Consider the following 16,848-nt stretch of genomic DNA (forward strand, 5'->3'; position numbering starts at 1 on the left):
TTCTTGAATACTATCTCCTTAGCACTAACCATAAAAAAATCCCCCCGAATGTGCTGGATGTTGCTGTAACATCTCAAATGGATTCTTTTGATCTTTTAAAGTCTTGGCTTGAATATGAAAAAACCTTTCCAGGAAAGCAGCAACTCAAACACAAAGGAAGGGACTGCAAAGTAACAAGCTATTGCGCATCAGCTGATGGACAGCAACTGCCTACTGGCACACACTTAACCCACGGTCAATGAGAGGCCTTTTGATTTAGCCAGTACTGCATCGATTTTCATGAATGAAGTAAACCTGAAAACACGTGGAACACTTAGGGAACACTTAAGCTCAGGAAAACTTTGGAGTTTACAGTGATAGCAGATCATCATTAAATTACACATCTGATAAATAAAAAATGAGGAAAGATACAACTTGCAACAGTACTTTGTAAAAAAGAACTTAAAAATACACCAGGCTAGTGCTCTTTCTCGAGAGGCATGCTTAGTGACAGAGCATGGGACCAAAACAACTGAGGAACCCTTCCGAGTGAGTAACAGGGATGTTCCCCTTGTTCAAGGGCAGAGGCTACAGAAGGGGCTAGACAGGCTTACTACTCTGAAAGTCATCGAATGAGAAAAGCAGAAACAGACTTGTTGCATTCACTAATTATCAAATAATCAGAGAGAAATAACATAAAATTCTCTACTTACAAATCAGTGCAAAAAGATTAAATACGTAAAAAGAGGTATTTTCCAACACCTATAATGGAAAAACTTGTGTGTGGGGGGGAAATCACTTGAATTTCCAGTGCTTGGTATGTTAACAAGGCACTGGACAGTACCCTCTAGAAAAAAGAGCAAGTATTTGCACACACATGACAGTTTTTGGCAGTCTTTCCTTCCTCAGACAGCCATTTGGGTTGTATTCACTACCTCAGGATTTTCACCAGCGAAGACAACAGAACTGAGATAGATTTAAACAGCAACTCCTAAATGTAGCTTGTCCGTGGGTAAACAACACTGAGACGGAAGTGGCAGAGTAAAGCTAAACAAATAAACCCCAATATTCTGTGCAGTGGATACAATAAAACTTGGCAACCTGTTAGCATGGCAGCATGCTCGGGAAGATCACAGTTAGACTGAAACACTCCCTACCCCACTGTCTCAGATGGCAAGGGCAGCTTAGGAAGCCTCTGGACTGGTGAACCACGTCTGGGGTTTTGCCCAGCTAAACATGTCCACAGTCAGCAAGTACCTCGGAGCGCTGTGAGGAAACGTGCAACAGAGCAAGATTCACACATTAATGAAGTGTTTTAGTAATTGAAAGAGTTGGCTACTCTTGCATAAGCCTGAGACACCAGGACCCTAAATACACAACCAGGTTTTCTGCACTGACTATCGATGGTACTAGGACAAACATCTTTAAATGGTGTGGTCAAACCCAGAGACGAGCAGCTTACAGACTGCAGGAGCTAAGAAAACACTGTTGTGCCACTGCTTATGGATGGCCAGCGCTACCTGGCCATAAACTACTTACTGTCACTGGCAAAGAATGGCATGGTACCTCCCTAAGGTGCTACTTAAAATATACATTAATAAGGACACAGTGACAGAGGTTTAGACACTGGAAAAAATCTAAGCAGACAAAAATTTTATACAAGTCTAAACAAATAACAGCAATGAAGAAACTGGGGAAGATTTGATCCATGTACCAGAATACAACCCAAGTGAATCCAGTGAAACCATGTGGGTGGCATAAGAAAACTGGCCTCTAGAGCAAGCAGGCACAAGACTTCTTTACATTCAAGATACCTCAGCTCTTATTCTCGTTTTCCAGAAGCCAGCCTTACTAAAACATGCCCAGCTGGACTGGTGCAGCACATACAAAACCTACGTTTGTCATACATGGAACATCTGACTTAGTAATATACACTACAGAGTGATGGGTTGGTGAGCATGAGCAGATCAGCTTGCAGTGTCAACCTCATTTAGATGACGCAAATACTGATGCTCGATATTCCTGTCCAGTAAGGCAAGTAAAATAAATAAATCAAATAAATACAAAACCTTCACAAACAGATGGCAAAAAAGATTCTGACTTGTACTGAGCACAGCTAAGTTACTGCACTGCACCAATACAGTATCTTTGGATGGCTCTGGTACGAACCTGTTAGATGTGCCCCAAGCAGCAGCACTGACATGGGCAATATTTTGGTATTACATCAGATCTTTGCTAATAACCCTGGTAGAGAGAAGACTTCTGCTGACAAACAACTTGGAAAACTGAAGGGTAGCAGCATAAAAAAAAAAAAAAAAAAAAAGGTACTGAGACCACTGACAGAACAAATCAAGAGGTTTATTCTTCAGCCTGTAACAAGAAGGCTAATCATCTTCTTGATACGAAGTTTTATACTTGTAAAAAAGCTAAAAAAAAATATATATTATTTTAAACCCCTCATTTTTTTCCCAATCATAGTTTGTTTGTAAAAAAATTCCCAAAGAGTTTTTAAGACAGAGTTCTTTATTGTTTCCCCATTAACCATGAAAAAAATAATCCACCTACTACATTGAACTCTTTCTTCAGCCCACATAAAACCTTGTCATCTTCTCCAAGTCCATCAGGGTGCCACTAAAAACATCTGAAGGTTCTCTGCACCACAGTAACAGCGATACTGTTTCCCTTTGTTACCTGGACAATTTAATTTCCCATTGGCACCTGCTAGTATCTGCAGAACCACCAAATTTCTTCACATCCATTCAACAAAGGATGTTTCTTTACTTATGTGAAACAGCAGCTATGGAAAACATCACCTTAGCAAAACTGGGGCTCCCTGCAAAGATCACTGCAGTATTTCTCCTTTTCACAAAAGGACCAATCTTCTGTTTAAGAAAAAGTGCTGGATTGGTTTTATTTTTCTTTAGAAGTATTTTCTTATTATGCTTCAATATCTATCGTACTGTCTACTCACTGTTTACTTGTCTGACTGCTTCTCTTTACAATGTGAATAGCTTTGGGGAAGATGGAAACTAATGACCTAGCTAAGGTTTTAACCCAGACCCCCTAGTGTTTTACCAGCTGTGCTATTAGGTTAACTGGCTGAATCTCCTCTGCTTCTCTCTCTGATATTACAAAACCCGGTCCATGTATGGCATGCAATATTGTTTAAATTTTTCCCACCCCTAAACCTCCCTCTGCTACTGCCTAGCCTTGAAATTCATATAATCTATCACTGATAAATTAGAATCTGGGGAAGGATCAGACAGATTACCCAGATGGTAGCTGGGGAAGAAATATCCAACCTTTCCTAATGCAAACCTTGCGTAATGCTCTCTGATGTAAATTTTAAGTGCTCTACTGAGGGCAGAGAAGGAAAGACATTTGTGGAGATGTTGATGCACAGACAGAACAAAAAAACATTGCTCATCCACCATCTTACTACAACATAACTTACACAAGATGCTTTTACTGTAGTGCTTGGAAAATCAGGGTAACGGTGACTTGCAGCACAAGAGGATCTCACCCTGACCTCCCAACTGCCCCCAAAGCAAATCCTCAGTTTCAGTAGGTAGCTAAGGCTGCTGCAATTAATCTGAGCAGCAACGTTAAAAACCCAAGGAGTCCGTCTGCTTTATACAATCAACATTTGTCTAAGTTTTCCTAATAACATGCATACTTCGGAAGATCATGGCAGACAGCAAAGAAGGAACAGCATTTTCCCATGTGTACTGTCCAAGGCCTGCAGGCTTAAATGGTCTAATTTTCAGGTTTGAAAAACGTACCGTCCCCGGAAACTCCTGGTCAAAGGTTCCACAGATCAACTCAGATCATCCTTTTCATGAAGTAAATACATTGAATACCATGATATATATATGGATTTTGTGGACAAGACTAAAATACACATGACGTTTCCTTTCTGTCCTGCACACACATAAAAGAAATCATAGTATTTTTTTCAAAACCACAAAATCAGCGTGCTATCCTCAGTCCCAAAATGCTTTTGTCTTGTTTTATTTTACCACAATACACGACTTGACTGACTTTTTTCCCTCCCTTGATATGCAGCTGTTTCCTGTTCCTTCTACAGCCTTTTGGGATCCTTTGGGATGCAAGGAACTATCCAGCATTAGTTGTTAATACGTACATTATATAGATTTCAGCTCATTGCCCTATATATTAACTTTAAAAGACATAAAGGGTCTTAGATCAGAAGTTTTTTATTTTTAGAGAAGTTTCACTTAAAAGGTTAACTTAGGTAGTGAGGGAGCAGTGTCCTGGAAACAACAGTGCACTGAACATGTGGACCACAGACACTCCCAGTTTATAGGCCATGATGGGAAGCTGTCCCAGGAACAGGGATCATACCCAGTAACTTTACATTGAGCCCGGTGACAGCAACATTTTGTCAAGTTCTTCATCAGTGACTGCTTGTGGTTTACCTTGCTCCCTGAGCCCAGAGGCAGGGAATCTGACGGCTGCCTAATGAAGTCTGTGGAAACTTCTATATCGAGAAGTCTCTCTGCCGGCAACTATATATACTCCCTCAGAAAAACTCAATTCTGCTTCGTAATTTCAAAAAGAGAATCCCCAATTTAGTTTTAAAAAATGAAATAAAGACTCATCCCCAAGTATAACACGATTTAGCATCAACAAGAAGAAAGCAGTGACCAGCTGCCAGCATACAAAATTTACTTGTGAGACCTGACTTTGGGTTTTGATTGTACTGATGTTATCATGTACTTCAAATACTACTTCTGCAGTTTTGCTCTCTCCCAGCATTGCTTATTACATGTAAATCATACCCTTTCCTCCTTCAGTTCTTCTCACAGATGGCCAATACTGCTGTATATTTAGTGCAGGCCACAACTAATCTGATCAACCTAAAGCTGAGACTGGCTGGTGTATGTTTGAAATTCAAGTACAGTCTGAAACGAGCACCCTGAAATGGCAACTGATTTCTTTAAGAATTAACCTGCTTTGGCACAGTAACATCATCTCTAATACTTTTGGACAAGAAAAACAGGTCTTCCTGCAATGCTTAACAGGCAAACAGACACAAAGCTATTCACTCCTGCAGCTCAGGGTGAACACCAATAACCTTTTATCCCAAAGATCTTGATTACTAATCAAAGTAGACATATTGTAAGCTTTTTTGCTGTGCATTGCTGTATGATGTAATACTATAAAAATAATTAGAAAAATGGGGTCTTGGGTGCTATTGCAATTAAAATAGCAAAGAAAAATAGTGTGTACACATTTAAAAAATCTGCACATCACACAAACACTACATTTCAGTGCACTTACTTTCACTTTTACAATCAAATTAAAAATACAGTGGCAAAACCCAATGCTATCCTGATCCTTTTTAAAGACTGTTCATAAATTTAGTGCTCACTAAATTGAGAAACTAATCAACTTTTTGAGTCACCGAAGAAGTTTAGCGCATGGCTCTACTCCATGGCTCTGCCTTCACCTACAGGTCAGCTCTGAATGTTTCTATGCGTCACATTCCTATTTCATCATGTGACTTGAGACAAAAAAGATAACGTTTTACAGAGGTAGTAGTGTGACAGTTTCAACAAAAACTTGCTTCTCCTCCTTACATGACGCACTTTTCTGGCTGTTGGGGGCACAATTACTTTAACCTCAGTTTTCTGGGCACAAAGATTTCCTCCCAGCCTGGCACAGTGTTCCTGCTTACCAGCTGGAGCTCAGCTCCTCCACACTGACCCACTTGGAGAACACGACGTGCAGAAGAGGCACTCAAACATACCTGTGGCTTTGCACTCAGTACATGTCTCAAGCATCTTTCTTTAAGAGCCTGAAACACTTCAGTCTACATCGAGTAAACTTATTACCAAGTCTGATTTAACCTTAAGTGGTGTCATCGTTAATATGGCAAGCAGAAAAATTTTAATGACACGAATCATTTTATTCTCTAGCTCCTCAGTGCTCTGAATAGATCCTGAATCCCCAAATGGGAGCAAAAAAACGTATTCTCAGGGAAAAAGACTCTTTATGATCTAAAAGTGAACTACAGTATCTTTTTGTTGCAATAAGAATTCTTTGATCTATTTTCTTACTTCTGGTTTCTTTTTTTAAGGAGAAAACAGATTTCAGGGAAAAGAATCTCTACCATCAAATGTCAGTATTAAGCCATACATCTGATGGGAACTGTGGGTGCAAAACACCCGATTGGTATTCCATGCCTTCCATGCATACAAAACATTTGTATTTTGTTAGAAGAAAATACATGACAGTGGAATTTATGTGATGACTGCGTACAAATAAGCATGCCCTGAAAACAGTTAAAGGGGAGAAAACGGGCAAATTAGGAAATTGTAGTTACAGGAATTCAGTTGCTACTTAGTGTTTATAGGGAAGCACAAAGAGAACATCAAAATGCCTGATCACATCCCATCTGTTACTACCTCTTGCTGGATAACATCTTGTCTGCCAAAAAAGCTATTTAAATTTACTACATTGCAGCTACTGATAAATATCACTTCTGTGAAGATCTAATACTAAATAAGGACTAGATCTGAGGATATAGCTTACAAGCAGTTGTGTCAAAATGATCCAAATTTTGCTTAGTATAACACCTGTACTCCTACAAGTCTACAGTTTCTTACTCCCTGTCCCTGTCTGTGATGTGTTTTTAACAGAGCATACAGCTGTACCACAATCCTCAAAAGCTACATCATGTCAACAACAGAAAGAAATAAACGTACAACGGAAAAAATGACATGAAACAAGGAAAAAGAAAAGGTACTGGGAGTAGGTGACAGAGAAGAGGAAGGCTACTATTCAACAATTTTGGAGGTGCTTAACTCCGGGCACTTTCCACATAGATCTGACAGGCACAGAATGGTGCCATGAAACTGCCTCCAGCAACGGAATACATTTTCCAGCACATCACAGCAGCTGCAACGGCATCAATTCTGCTTGCAATCCATGTCCAAACAGAAAAGTTCTCAGTGGTCCTATTTCCGCATATCTCAAGGACTAATTAAATCCTCATTACTATCTTCTAATTATTCCAGTGCTCTGGGATTTCACTGAGCAAGTCCCCAATGGTGCATTAGATGAAAAGGGTTAAATAACCTGTGTTGATTTTGAGACTCCAGATCTGTTTCAGACCTTTAGCATATCATCAGCATTATCATGAATATTTAACTACGTACCGCTGTGAAAATTATAAGGGGAAAACAATTAAAGATTTTTTAAAAATTAATTCTGACCCATATACATTTGCACTAATAAATAAGGCTTCTTTAAGTATCCCCATTATGAGAGCACTTGCTAGAGTAATAACGTGAAGTCATTAACTGTTTCCATTAAATTCAATTGTTTTCAGGAGCTCCCAATTCACTATTTTAATATGAGACTCAAACCTGACATGTACATATCCAACTGCGTAAGCATGAAAAATACTACTTAAAAGTAGGTAAGTTTGCTACGCTTTTTAAAACTTAGGTAAGGAACCATTCATTTCTTCAGGGGTAAAAGTGCCTATTTCAACATTATTGTGAGACGTATTATCCTATTAGTGTTTGCATAGGTGAGTATTCATATATGCAGACAGGCATCTCCATTAGGTTACAAAAGAAAACGTGGGAGTATAAGCTAATGCCCAGGATGGAAGGCTTCTTTTTCAGGCTGCAGCTTCAGAAAACTGGTTTAGGGGGTCAATTTGGATATGCTGGGTTTCTATTTGATCCATACAAATAACTTCCAATGCACTGAGCAATTCTAGCTACTAAAGTACATCCTCAAAGCATAGCTTCTAAAATCCAAACAGAGAAGTAGGTACAGCTGCATAGAGGGAACTCAAGCGACTGTGTACCTCCATTATTTGCCAAAGGGTTATGACAGCCATGGTATCACTGCTGCCCTACCTCTGGGGGCTGATGTGACTAAAGTTGATAAAAAGCTTTGACTTCAATGAACACAAAAAATCAAACCCCTATTCTTGATCGTTGTAAAGAAAAGCCTCAAGTAGCTATATCAGAAACAAAGAGCAAAATATGCATCCCCCTTCCCCCCAAAAGCACAGCAAGTTTCATTGACTAGCTTAATTAGTCATGACTACATTTTTATGCGGTATCCCCAAGTAATGGTAATCGATGGATTCAGCAGCAGTTAAATGCATATGTAGGTGAGCAGCCGTGGCCACTCCTGCTTCTCCAAGAGGCTTCTGACCCCAGCCCTGCACAGTCTGCTCCCTCTGTCTCCAGGGCTCTCTGGCTCCAACAGTCCATTAAGGTGTATGGGACTTACTTCAGGTCCCAGTAGTTTCAAAGACATGTGAGCTGAGACATAGGTTATGCACACAAAAGTCCATGCAATTTCTTATGGCCTTGGTAGTGTGTATTGGTAGAACTGAAAAGGTTTTATTGATTAGGCATCAAACAGCAGTGGCCAGTTACCGATTCTGGGATGAGAACAGAAGTGGGTTGCCTAGAATAGCATGCTCCATTTATGCTGACCCAGGTTGAAATGTCCTACAGCTTGAGCAGGATTTGAACAATTGGCAAATTGTTTTTAAAAAGTAAGCATTTCTGTGCTTATTACAAGAAGTATGAAATAAGCTATATGAAAAGCAAGCTGAAAAGCAAAAAAAAATCCAGTCCCCCAAGAAATTCCTGTTACTGTACACACATTAACACTCACCTCCTTCCACACACTGAATGCACATGTGAAAATACACTCATTGCTTCATGCTGCACTGTATGACAGGGGATATATAGTCTTAGGCAGGCAAACATAAAAATCCCAGCTGGGTGCTGAGTAACCATGGAAAGTAGGGTAAAATATAATCAAACACTTCCATAATAAAATAAATACGTGTAAACTTAATGGTTCAAGGTAGTGGTTTAGTATCCAGAAGTGCTACAGCTCAGACTCCACCTGTCAATCAAGCTTCACAGTATCTGGTAAATAACATTTTTTTCAAGTATTGAGAGCAGACAATTCTGCTCAAGAAATTATTAGTCGTTTTCTGGTCATTCAATTCTCTCTCTAAACAAGGAAAGAAATGTGCTAAAATAAACAACATTACCTTATCCTATGGAGGGCCTCTGGGTTTTGCGTTTTCATTTCTTTTTTTTTTCTCTTTTCTTTTTTTTGGGAGAAACTGTATCAGTAAGCCAAGAGTTTAAATTACTGTAACAGATGCCTATGGATCAGGTGTCCTTAGCAGCAACGATTTTCTGCTCAGGTTTTTATCAGTAAATGACAACCACCTTCCCTTTGAGTCCCCATCACTCCCCCTCCTTCAAGTTCAGTGGAAACCAGTTCAAGCAAGCAAAGGAATCAACTAATGTAACAGCCTTTTTAAAAGGTGAAGTTTTCCATTTCAAAGGAGCCTCTAATCAATGACAGGGCACAAAAGGGAATGCACGCATGTTTATGCGTGTATAGCACAGACTTTAGAGAAGCTTTGGGGAACACGTTCTGCAAAATCAATATGACCTAGCTAGTTACAAATTTCATATCTGCTGCATGAAACAAATGGATTTCTTGTACAAGCTGGGTCATGAGGATCGTGCATATTACAAAAGATTTTGCATATGAAGAGTGCAAAACCAGCAACATTCCCAAACACATTTTCTCTAAGAACATACCCACAGTTCTCACCCCCCTGCACAGAGGAAGAACCAGACTAAATCAGTCTGTGAATTTCACTTGTCTCACTGTTATTTACTTCTTTCACTTCCCAGTTATGGCAACTGTCTTTCTCTCTTTTACTTTTGAACCCCCCTCTGCCTCTCCCAACCATACAATGACCCCCAGTTTTGTTCTACAGCAGCAACCCGGAGATTCGACTCTTCCAGCTCTGTCAGACCTTCCTAACTCATTCCCCAAAGACAGGTGAGGAATACACACTGCAGAAATAATTACTACTGGGCAGTGTAACGTTTTGTGCCAAGACCCAGTCACGCCAGGAAATGCACACATCTTTCTGAGATGCTTGGGTCTTCAAAGCCTCCATCTGATCCATTCCCACTGTCTTGTGACTTTCTATCCCACAAAGCCTCATGTATTTGTTATTGAGTACTGAGGTCATTCTTTTTTCAACGAAAATGTACCTTATTCTAAAAAAAAATGTAAGGGGAAAATAAGTCCCTGCACTAACAACTGTGTATAAAGAATGAAAAGGAAACAAAACAAGTAAGTGGAGTGTGGAATTCTGTGTTTCATGTTCTCATTAATCAGCATTCCTGGAAGAGGGGACATCCAGCACAGAAAAATAGCAAAAATTAAGACTCTCTCCTCTTCTTTGTAAGTCCTCTTAGTTCCTCCTGGATGCTATCCCAGGAATTTTTCATTCTGTGAGTTCAACTTGTTTCACTGTGAGAAAACTTTTAGTATTTATGGTATCCCCATATGGTGCTACTTGGAATATTTCTGGTAGCAAGACATTTTAGGAGGGGCCTTTCACAAATAACTCCATGTTTATCACAGTTATCATGTGTCTGTTTTGCAAGCTTGTCACTGGCACGTTAACCACTGCATGGACTGGATGCCCAGTTTACAGCAGCTAATCACATGTATGGCCATGCATCAAAACTGTGACAACTGTCTTCTACGAGCTACGGAGGACGGAGGTTACAGGAAAAGGGCTTGAAGTTTATAAACGGTAACATTAAGAAAAAAACCAATGCTCTGTTTATTTTTGTGATCACTTGCTAGGAAATGTTCTTTTAGAACAGTGCTGCTGCTTGCAAGGTTTTCCCTTGCAAGATTTCCAAATCTTTGAACTATTTGACCTAAATAGTTGATTTCCCTTTATATTTAAAGATACTTTTATTCTGGAACTGGCTAGAGGGCTAGCAATTGTACCCATGCAAAGACATCAGAGATGAGAATTTTAAGAACAGTGCAAAACTGCAGTGCTCGTAGCTAGTGCTATTTCTATATATCCTATTCCAAGACAGACAACGAAAAGTTGAATTCCCTAGGACATGACTCAAGTATTTACAGCAAACTGCCTTTTTCTCCGAGCATTCACTGTATTTTGATAAAGCCTTGTTTCCAATTATATTTTGGTAAAACCTGCTATTCAATTGCTGTTTCCTCAGAGAAGGAACCCCCCCGAGCATTTCACAATGAGGACTGTCATTATTTTCCCTCGGAAAAGAAAAGAAATATGAGGAAATCTCACACTGCTAACGTGCAACTTAAAATGAAGGCTGCATTTGGCACCAACTAAAGAACCCCACCACCTAACAAACCTCGGTCCTGTGGCATTGGTGACTGGCTCAGGGCAGGGTGGGAGCTGGATTCAGACTGGCTGCCAGGAGGCTGCGGTGGCATCTGACTGCCTGTAACACATGGAGAGAAAAGGGAAAACAGACTTGCTTTTAACATCGCAATGCACAAAACCAAGCCTTGCTGCATTTTTCAACCACTCAACATCAAAGTAAGTACCAGCTGTATAAGGAAAAGACAGAGCTCAACAGGCCTAGCTTTTTCCAGTTTTTTTCTTCCTTTTACCTTTTTTTTTTTTTTTTTTTTTTTTGTGAAACCCATGGAGGAAACATGCATAAACATATTTAGCAACAGGCATGGCGAAATGTTCAATTTCGTATTGAGCGAGTTCCCAACCTCACTGACATGATCCAATTTATAGCTGCAAATCTCCTGACACATATTTCTGTTAGAGAGTTTAACAAAATCCAAGTCTGCTGAACAATAGGGCTCATCCTGCCGAGCTTAAACTGGCCTCCAGCCAGGCAGACATGGACTGCTGCCAGCAATATTACCAATGAAAAATTCAGTCAATACAAAAATGACTAACAACAACAATTTAAAAAGTATTTCAATGAATCAGTGGTTCTAATATTATTTGAATGTCCATGTAGAATATGGGAATAAGAATAATACGTAGGTGCACATGGTGAAAGTGAAGCATGTTTGAAAGAGATCAGACAGAAAAGGGGTATCTTATTATTCAAATAAAAGCAAAGGGAAGATATTTTCCTATTAAAATATCCACCCAGAACAGACAAACCCATTTTTACGGCCTTGTTCAAAAGAGACCCACACAGTTTTATCCACTGCTGTCTACCCACCCAAAGAAGTGCTGCCTGTGAGGCTCAGGACATGGAATGTTCCCTTTCAATACAAAGCAGGTGCTTATTGCACTGATGCAAGTCACTCCGCTGGGTCACCACAAGACTGTGTCGAGCAGGGAGGGTCCACTCTACCACTCTCCCACTGCACAACACCCCAACAGTGTCGTGCCTAACAGCCCACCTGCCACAGCCTGAGCAGGAGTAAGGAGGAGACCCAGCCATCGCCTGGACTTGGGACTCCTCTCCACTGCTGGTCTGAAACATGCCTGCTCCTGACAGCCCAAGCGGCTTGCAGACCACCTCAGGTTAGGCAGCAAATACATACTTTAAGCATTTAAGACACTGTAGCGACAAGCACAGTATAAACAGCAGTAGACAGATTTATATCTCTCATCCTCAGAAACTGCTCAGATTGTTTTCCGTTTGAAAGAAATGGAAAGAATAAAAACACAGGCAATAGATTTGTGCCTGCTGAGACTCATTTCCTCCCGCTCAGCAGCTGCCCCTCTGCAGTGGCGGGAGCAAGAATCCTGCGGCCAGTCCTGGTGCTGGGAGCTGGGTTGGTGGGGGGAGTGGGCAGCTGAGCCAGCTCTTTAGAGAGATGAAGGGCCCCAAGTTGGACGTAAACACAGGAAAGCTAAAGTGTCTGCTCTGCCCCATCCACTTCCCAGCCTCAAAGCAACTGGCTCTCAGCACCAACTGTAAAGAAAGGCCGGACTGATAATGAACAAAAGAAAATCCATAAAACGTGGAGTGTAACCACTGCCTAGCTATTCAGATGAGGTGCATTTGCACTAAAGAACATGACAGTCAACATTACCAGGAGCAGCTGTGACAACTGTCTCAGAGATGCAAATGCTGGACTAGAGGCAGAACTGCTCCTCCAAAAGACCAAACATGCCACTCAGTGCCTGAGGCTTTGGGATCCAGGGCCCATTCATGAACTCTAAGGCATATGACAATAATATTCTGGCTTATGTTTTGATGCCACTCAAGAGCGGGCTATGGAGACAGTAAGTGCCTGCATTATAACGAACGCTTTTTGCTTGACAGGAAGGATTCAGTGACTCAAGACTGTACACAAACAGCAATTCCATGTTATTAACACAGGGCACTGCCACTTTCACTGTGTATGCCCGAGGCACTGCTATCAGACAGAATACTGCAAGTACATCTGAACCATCTGAGAATTTTACAAATACAAATACAAAATTTAAAAAAAAAATTAAAAATAAAGGCAGGGGTAGTCCTGACTGCACCACACAGCTCCCAGTGGGATTCTCCTTTAGATGGAGGTTTGGCAAACTTTGAGAGACGTTCATAGTGCCTGGAAGATCTATGCTAGGCCACATAGTTCGAATACATTTATACATGGTCTTTAATTTTTTTACATTAATAGTAACTTCAGCTACCTGGCAGTAGCCCTATCCTGCACAGGCAGACGTGCAAGCATGGACTGGGAAAGTCAAAGCCTAAAACAGTGCATGTAGGACCAGTTACAAAGAAATCATTTCCATTTGCATCCTTAGCGAATACAGACTCAGGAGTTTCGCGCATTCACTGCAATTATCAGCCTCTGCAAACATTAACACTATTTTATTAGCTCACTTTTTTAGGTTTAATTCTGATTTTTTTCACAAAGGAAAACCATTTTGTAAACAAGACCAGCAACACATACTCTTAACAAGTAATGAACTTGCAAGAGAAGTAGCCATTATGCTAATTATCAGTGGGTGCTACAAATTATCCAGGTGTGGGACATGAAAGTATGGCATCAAAATGTTTTCAGTCAAACTGTCATTTTATCCTTCCAAGTGATCTGAAAGGTAAAAGGAGGTTAAGCACCCAAATACCTTTGAAGACTTGAACTGAACTCTTAATTTGGGTATCTAACTCCTATTGATTGGGAGCTGATGACAGGACTTTAAAAACCTTTGAAGATCCTGTCTGCCATGCTTTTAAAGTTTCTTTGTCATGAAAAGAAATGACCTTAAAGATTTTCCATTTCTTTAAATGATATTAATCCTTCTCTCTTTCAACCAGTATCCTAGTTGGAATTCTTGAAAGACACTTTAAATAATACATGAACACACTCTTCTATTTTATTAGGGAAGGAAAACTTCTACAAATGGAAAACAAATTCTTTTCTTTTAAAAGATAATTTCTATGGCTATTTAAAGGAGGGAAAAAACCCCAACAACTCCTTTCACTGACAGGCTACTGCCTCCTTTGACGCAATGACACACAGATTGAAGTTTAAACAGGGATAACCTTTCCCCATGTTCTGCACAATATTGCTGCCACACTGGTGAGATACTCCACCTGCCAAAACTTATGCAAAGTGAATACAATGGATGTTACACAGTATTTTTATCGCAGCGAATACAATAATGCATGTTAAAAGGATAAATGCTGCCACACTAGTTCTTTCACCTAGATTTATCAGAGGAGCAAAATGGTATTCAAATTTATATAGCTATCTTGTAAAATTAGTTGTTAAAACTACCAAAACCAACAGCCTACATGTCTGCTATTTAAAAAAAAACATCAGTTTAACAGGTGGGAGAATTTAAAAATGCTTCATAGCACAGTTGTAAGCTAGTTTTCTATTTTTTAAATTATGTTAGATATTCTTTTAAGTATTCTGCATGAGACTTTGAAAATCTGTGCTTGAAACAGAGTCAGGACAGACTGAATCGCACCTTTGGAAAGGATGGACTGAGAAAAGTACTACATGGCGACTGCATTATGACCACAGCCATGAAATCTGCAGTTAAAGTGTAAAAAGTAAATTCCTTAGAGCCAACATAGCAAGAAAGAGCAGACCTTTGATACCCTGCTGAGAAGGGTCCTTACGACGAATTACAGCCCAAATCAGTAACATTTAGAAACACGCAGAGGGCTTTATGCTCCCATCACTGTAGTCACACCAGAGGATGCTCAGTAGTGGTACCCTGCACCAGTTGGACCACACCTCACAGAACTGTGCCTGAACAGCTGAATTAAGAAAGCACTTCAGTGATAACAGGTTCCCCCCTGGGAAATTACTAGTTAAGGAGGGAAGGTGGGATAACAGCAAAGGAATTTTAAGATGCCTTGAGGAACCGGGAAACAGGAGGGTGGGTGGGGGACTGATCACAGCCTGTGTTAAACGGGGAACATTAGGCTGGAGGAATGGCATAAGTTTAAAAACTTGTGGGTTGTCTTTGGGGCAATTCTCAATCTAATTTAGGAATCAAGAGTCAGGACTGGATTAATGACATTGGCTGATTACAAAGCAGGCAATCTTAGTAAATACAAAAGATGATCAAAATACTGTCTAAGAAACTGGACCACCTTTTGGGTTGGAGTAACAAATATGTAAACATTTATACTCACAGACCAGAATAACTGAAGAGCAGTAGGGTTGTCAGTTAGAAATGGGAGAAGAAAAGGAAGGAAAATCTGACCATATTTGTTGACCTGCAAATGGTGATAACCTAACAAAAGGTTATAAAAATCCTTTGATGTCACCCTGGATCAAACAGATTTATTATTAGGATGAATTAGAAGAATTGTTTCCAGTAGAGGTAAGGACACATAACTGCATTGCTGATGTGTGTCACTGGTGAGCCTCCTCGCAGACAAAACCAGAAAGCCTAATGCTAACTGGAATGGGAACCAGGAAGAGCTACCAGCCTGATGTGACAGGAGACTGAAAGAGTATTATTTAGCAAGGCAAAAAATAAAGCTGTGATTTTGTGACTTTTTTGAAAAAATGTATTTGTGGTTTACTATCAGGGAGGAAAAAGCACGATGTTTAGAACGATAATTAAACCATTACTGGAATTTGAAACAACTACCTTTCAGGAATAATGAGGTCCAGGAAACCTAGTGATTAAGATGAAATCTGATAAAATAATGGGATTACATCACACAGTTGATGTGACAATTAAGGTTCACAGACCAGAAGGGACATTCTGTGTCTCGGATCCCTGCATCAGAAATGAAAGATCATAAATAGGCTTCTATTTGAGATTGTTTTAAATGAGCTTTTCAGGAAATTGGAAGTGAGGTGCAAATGACCTCAAAGGAAATAAATTTTTCTATGGGTAGTATAAAGGGCAACTGGTCATGTGGTTTGTGTTATCTCTTTCATCTTACAAAGCCTATATGACCCCTTAAGAATAAGGATTATTTTCTTCCTTAATTTATGCATTGTGGCCAAGCTTCCTGTTGTATCAATAGTATTTTTTAAATGATTTATTCATCCTGGTAAAAAGCAAGGGTTGCTTACATATCCCCCCAAAACTAAGATGTGTATATACAATATTAAAACCTTCCTTGTATCTGTATAGTAACCTAAGTGCAGATGCTTTAAAAGGCCAGCAACAAGAGGACCCTTTCAGATACAGCAGCTGTGGCCCCGCTGAACTGCTCTGGGGGAGAAATACAGAGTCCAGTGCACTCAAACGAAGCCTTCCGGCTGTGCTCAGCTCCACGCTGCAGCTAATAACCCCTTGCTAGCAACAGCAATGCTGGTAATGGACTGCCGCCTGCTCACTGAGACCATTTCCACCTCTCCAGCCTGGGAGCCTGGGACCAAACCTGGAGCCCTCCCACCTTGGGATGCTTTTGGTGGCTGGCTGCGTGGCTTGCTGAAGGTGAGATCGCAAGTGGCCGATTTGTTCTGCCGCAGCAATGCAAAGCTTCTGTAAACACGAAGATTATCAACTTCAGCCAGATTTATGGATACTCCGCATGACAAAAAGTTGGCAAGATTGTTGTTGGGCCTGGCCCTGATTTTCCG

General features: G+C 40.3%; 1 protein-coding gene across 10 annotated transcripts in view; it reads right to left on the reverse strand.

Annotated features, from left to right (window-relative positions):
• The window catches only part of ARID1B (AT-rich interaction domain 1B), a 335,724-nt gene that overhangs the window by 72,329 nt on the left and 246,547 nt on the right, over window positions 1-16,848 (reverse strand). For 9 of the 10 annotated variants that reach the window (XM_037392407.1, XM_037392406.1, XM_037392403.1 and 6 more), the window contains one exon: window positions 11,217-11,306. The exons of the other annotated variant lie outside the window; for it this stretch is intronic. In XM_037392407.1, the coding sequence (XP_037248304.1) occupies window positions 11,217-11,306 (90 nt within the window). The remainder of the gene's footprint in view (window positions 1-11,216; window positions 11,307-16,848) is intronic. 10 annotated transcript variants of the gene reach the window in all.

Source organism: Falco rusticolus, chromosome 6, assembly GCF_015220075.1.
Source record: "Falco rusticolus isolate bFalRus1 chromosome 6, bFalRus1.pri, whole genome shotgun sequence".
NCBI classification, from domain to species: Eukaryota; Metazoa; Chordata; class Aves; order Falconiformes; family Falconidae; genus Falco; species Falco rusticolus.